General features: G+C 48.3%; 1 protein-coding gene across 3 annotated transcripts in view; it reads left to right on the top strand.

Moving 5' to 3' along the window:
* The first annotated feature begins 9 nt into the window (after window positions 1-9).
* The window catches only part of LOC121692630 (E3 ubiquitin-protein ligase TRIM39-like), an 18,184-nt gene continuing 13,193 nt past the window's right edge, over window positions 10-5,000 (top strand). The window contains exons 1-3 of one of the 3 annotated variants that reach the window (XM_042071373.1): window positions 10-332; window positions 1,778-2,274; window positions 4,792-4,941. In XM_042071373.1, coding sequence (XP_041927307.1) covers window positions 152-332; window positions 1,778-2,274; window positions 4,792-4,941 — 828 coding nt within the window. In that variant the 5' untranslated portion in view covers window positions 10-151. Of the gene's footprint in view, window positions 333-957; window positions 1,082-1,777; window positions 2,275-4,791; window positions 4,942-5,000 lie in introns of those variants that run through there. The other 2 variants (XR_006025297.1, XM_042071374.1) reach the window with 2 other exon arrangements.

The following is a 5,000-nucleotide window of genomic DNA, read 5'->3' as shown; positions in this document are numbered from 1 at the left end:
AGGAAAGGAATTCCATGTGTGTTATGCTGAAAGAGACAGACGGAAATAAAGAGAGAGAGAGACAGAGAGAGGGAGAAAGAGAGAGAGAGAGAGGGAGAGAGAGGGGTCTGTGTTCGTTTACAGAGTGGATCTCTGTTTCTTTAAGAGCTGCATGCTGGGCCAGACTGCTGAACACAAGAGAAGCGCAGCAGAGTGCAGTGACAGCTGTGTGTGTGTGTGTGTGTGGGGGGGGGGGTGTTTTTGTCTGAAGAGGAAGTTCTGTGCTGCTTTGCTCACCGTAGACCACCACCTCTCTCTTAGCGCACAGACACACCTTCCAGAAGAAGACAACCGTGAGTACAACTACCGCAGATGCACACACATGCACGCATGCACCCACACACACACACACGCACAAACAGACCACACCCACACACACACACGCACACATACACACACACGCACGCATGCACGCACACACGCACACACATGCACAAACAGACCACACCCACACGCACACATACACACACACGCACACACACACACACACACACACACAAACAGACCACACCTTTACATAAAAAAAGTCACACACATCCAAAACACAGACAGACAGACGTACAGAATGACAAAGAGGTGTGTGTGTGTGTGTGTGTGAGGGTGTGTGTTTGTATGAGGGTGTGTGTGTGTGTGTGTGTGAGGGGGCGGGGTGACACATTTCTCTCAGCTGTGTCTGCTTCTATCTGTATCTAGAATCACATGGTTCAACAGGAGTCACATTACACACAGACACTCACCGGCAGTCCCACACACACACACACACACACACACACACACACCAGCAGTCCCAGACACACACACCGGACACCCCCCCCACACACACACACACCAGCAGTCCCACACACACACACACACACACACCAGCAGTCCCAGACACACACACCGGACACCCCCCCCACACACACACCAGCAGTCCCACACACACACACACACACACACCAGCAGTCCCACACACACGTCTGATTTTGCAAGTTACGAATGTTCTTGATTTCAGCTACTTTGTGATCAGAGAAGAAAACTCTCTCAATTTAGGAGAACTAGGGTAAGATAAAGTGCTTTATGATGGTCAGGGCTATTGCAGTGGCTAGTTGTTTACTGAAGTATGTTGGGCCCTTAGCAGCTTTTCCATCTCTTGTTTTCATTTGATTTTCAAAAGATGTGCATTTTAAAAATTATAGGGAATATTCGATCTGCCCTTTTAGACGGCAGTCACATTGGCACATGTCTTATTCATATCTGATTTATTTCTGTATATGAATTATGCCTTGAACTGATCTGAAAATATTGGAATCTGTGTGGTTTTTCCTGTGTACACATTCATGTTGCATGTCTAAACTGTGGCGCATATGAGCAACAAATCAGAATTGGGTCACATTTAACTGACGATGTAAACATAGCCTGAGACATGTTTAGCAGCAGGGTTGACCAGCGTCTAACTTGAGTTTAGCAGCAGGGTTGACTAGCGTCTAACTTGAATTTAGCAGCAGGGTTGACTAGCGTCTCACTTGAGTTTAGCAGCAGGGTTGACTAGCTTCTAACTTAAATTTAGCAGCAGGGTTGACTAGCGTCTAACCTGAATTTAGCAGCAGGAGTTGCGTGACAGTTGACTAGCGTCTAACCTGAATTTAGCAGCAGGAGTTGCGTGACAGTTGACTAGCGGCTAACCTGAATTTAGCAGCAGGGGTTGCATGACAGTTGACTGGCGGCTAACTTGAAATCATGTGTGGTGTGTTTCCAGTGGTTGCCATGGCATTCTCCGGTGCTGGCGTGATCCGCGAGGAGCAGCTGCAGTGTCCAATCTGCCTGCAGCTGCTGGCCGACCCGGTCACCACCTCCTGCGGCCACAACTACTGCCAGGCCTGCCTGGGTCAGTACTGGGACAAGACCGCTCACGGCTGGCGCTGCCCGCTCTGCAAGGAGGCCTTCGCCCAGCGGCCCGCGCTCCGTATCAACACCACCCTGCGTGACATGGTGGAGCTGTTCCGTCAGAGCGCCGCCCACACCGACGCCGAGCTTGGCCCCGCCCCTGGTCCAGAGGGCTCCGCGCCCTTCCCTCGTCCACTCGCGCTGCCCGGGGAGGTGGCGTGCGACATGTGCGGCGGCGGAGGTGGGCAGTGGCGTCTCCGCGCCCTCAAGTCCTGCCTGGACTGCGGCACGTCGTTCTGCGCGCTGCACCTGGAGCTCCACCAGAGGGCGCCGGCGCTGCAGAGGCACGTGCTCAGTGAGCCGCTACAGGTCAGGGGTCAGGGGTCACCACACCACGCTGCAGGGTTCAGGGGTCACCACACTCCTCATATCGCTCCTCACTCCTCATATCACTCCTCATATCGCTCCTCATATCGCTCCTCACTCCTCATATCGCTCCTCATATCGCTCCTCATATCACTCCTCATATCACTCCTCATATCGCTCCTCATATCGCTCCTCACTCCTCATATCTCATATCACTCCTCATATCACTCCTCATATCTCATATCACTCCTCATATCGCTCCTCACTCCTCATATCGCTCCTCATATCGCTCCTCACTCCTCATATCTCATATCACTCCTCATATCACTCCTCATATCGCTCCTCATATCGCTCCTCACTCCTCATATCTCATATCACTCCTCATATCACTCCTCATATCTCATATCACTCCTCATATCGCTCCTCACTCCTCATATCTCTCCTCATATCGCTCCTCACTCCTCATATCACTCCTCATATCGCTCCTCACTCCTCATATCATTCCTCATATTGCTCCTCACTCCTCATATCGCTCCTCACTCCTCATATCACTCCTCATATCGCTCCTCACTCCTCATATCTCATATCACTCCTCATATCGCTCCTCACTCCTCATATCACTCCTCATATCGCTCCTCACTCCTCATATCGCTCCTCACTCCTCATATCACTCCTCATATCACTCCTCATATCGCTCCTCACTCCTCATATCTCTCCTCATATCGCTCCTCACTCCTCATATCGCTCCTCACTCCTCATATCACTCCTCATATCACTCCTCATATCGCTCCTCATATCGCTCCTCACTCCTCATATCTCATATCACTCCTCATATCTCATATCACTCCTCATATCGCTCCTCACTCCTCATATCGCTCCTCACTCCTCATATCATTCCTCATATTGCTCCTCACTCCTCATATCACTCCTCATATCGCTCCTCACTCCTCATATCGCTCCTCACTCCTCATATCGCTCCTCACTCCTCATATCTCATATCACTCCTCATATCGCTCCTCACTCCTCATATCGCTCCTCACTCCTCATATCTCATATCACTCCTCATATCGCTCCTCATATCGCTCCTCACTCCTCATATCGCTCCTCACTCCTCATATCTCATATCACTCCTCATATCGCTCCTCACTCCTCATATCGCTCCTCACTCCTCATTTCACTCCTCACTCCACATATCGCTTCTCGCTGCCTCGCCATCCATCTAGCACACCAATGTGTGTTGAGGCGGGAGCCATACACATTACCATGGCAACGATGATCTCTACCAATCAAAGACTCTGCTTTTACACTTTAGGATTTCTGGTAGTGAGGTGCTTTTCCGTGAAACCACAAGGTTGATGTCATATAAACTAGTGTCTACATGAGCATATCACAATCGCTTCATCATCACATAGCTGGTCATCACAAAGTCTATCTTGGACAGTTACGATTTTATGGCTTATAATCAAATTCTCAATGGAGAAAATGAGAAATTGTATTCTTATTTCTGGAATCGGAGTGGGCAGTGACTGTTGAACTGCTGAAATGAGCGTGCGGTCACTGTTGAACAGCTGAATTTGATTCTTACTTCTGGAATCGGAGTGGACAGTCACTGTTGAACTCTATGACAGAAAAAAACACATTGTAATGTATATAATGTATCATCAATTCTCAAAACACTTTTTATTTTCCTCCACGTAAATAGTGTTGAATAATACATTTTTATGCAATTTATCTACCTTCAAATCTAAAATAGCACCCATGGCCATCGCTTGAGTAATGTTTAAAGCAACACCAAAGAACTTTTCCTCTGTCGCACGCACGCTATTTGTTTATCCAGCAACGGCTTTGCAAATAACGATGTCCATAGACAAGGTAGAATATGTTGCATGATTTTATGAAAGTACGATGTATTGCGACATCATGCAAGTCAAATTTGTAGTTTCTTATGTCTCATTCCATCGAACTACAAACCCGCTACCCGATCTGGCAAACTTACATAGTGCTGTTACAGCTGATAGAGGGCCGCGAAGCGAATGCAGAAGTGCCGTTCACCCTGTTACGAGTTGATGAACCACGGAAACAATTCTGGAAACATTATTTTAAGGTACAAAAAACTCTTTGGTGTTGCTTTAAGTGTTTAAGGCTTTATAGCACAACATTTCTACAGCTAATCATTACACTCCATTCACTTGCCCATAAGAGTTAGTCATACCATTATGGCAGCTACATCGACGCATTCCACCTACTAGAACTTAGCGAAAGTCTACATGTATCTAATAAAACTTTGCGAACGTCTATGTGTGTGTGTCTGTGTGTACGTGTGTGTGGAACGTCTACGTGTATGGCAGCTACATTGACACATTCCACCTAACAGAACTTTGCGAACATCTACACGTGTCTATGTGTCGAACATCTACGTGTGTGTCTGTGTGTCGAACGTCTATGTGAATGTTATGAAACCTACTGCCATTGATGTTTCTGAAATGTTCCTGTGTGATACCTTCCCATAATGCATTGCAGGACCTGGAGGGGCGCGTGTGCCAGAAGCACCGGCGGCCGCTGGAGCTGTTCTGCAGGGACGACCACACGTGTGTGTGCCAGTTCTGCACCGAGGGAGAACACAAGAACCACAGCACGGTTCCCCTGGAGGAGGAGGGCAAGGACAGGAAGGTCAGAGTTCACCCTGCTACCCAAAACTCCAAAAATACCAAAATGAATGAACAGGGTGC

The sequence above is a fragment of the Alosa sapidissima genome, chromosome 19 (genome assembly GCF_018492685.1).
Source record: "Alosa sapidissima isolate fAloSap1 chromosome 19, fAloSap1.pri, whole genome shotgun sequence".
Classification (NCBI taxonomy): domain Eukaryota; kingdom Metazoa; phylum Chordata; class Actinopteri; order Clupeiformes; family Clupeidae; genus Alosa; species Alosa sapidissima.
Note: the sequence above shows the minus strand (reverse complement) of the source record. Positions and strands in the feature narration are given on the sequence as shown.